Source organism: Egretta garzetta, unplaced genomic scaffold (genome assembly GCF_000687185.1).
Source record: "Egretta garzetta isolate BGI_Z169 unplaced genomic scaffold, ASM68718v1 scaffold372, whole genome shotgun sequence".
NCBI classification, from domain to species: domain Eukaryota; kingdom Metazoa; phylum Chordata; class Aves; order Pelecaniformes; family Ardeidae; genus Egretta; species Egretta garzetta.
In genome coordinates, this window is record NW_009258889.1 from 877,097 (window position 1) to 877,314 (window position 218).

The 218-nt window shown below is 65.1% G+C and overlaps 1 protein-coding gene across 1 annotated transcript in view; it reads left to right on the forward strand.

The window, feature by feature from the left end:
* LOC118451634 (H(+)/Cl(-) exchange transporter 7-like) overlaps positions 1–218 on the forward strand; it is a 22,568-nt gene that overhangs the window by 14,943 nt on the left and 7,407 nt on the right. The window contains exon 10 of the mRNA XM_035889692.1: positions 50–112. Within this exon, the coding sequence (XP_035745585.1) occupies positions 50–112 (63 nt within the window). The remainder of the gene's footprint in view (positions 1–49; positions 113–218) is intronic.

The window sequence follows — 218 nt, forward strand, 5'->3', positions numbered from 1 at the left end:
CGCTTTGCCCCGCACGTGTTGCGCTATCCCTGTCATCTCTGTTTTGCAGACCCTGGTGATCAAAGTCTGCGGGGTCATCCTCTCGGTGGTCGGCGGCCTGGCCGTTGGGAAGGTGATGTGCACAAAGTGCTCTCTGGCATGCTGCTGGCGTGGTGTTACCCGCTGCTGGCACGCGTGCCGCAGCCTGTCACCGGCCGGGCGCTGGGGGCCGGACACTG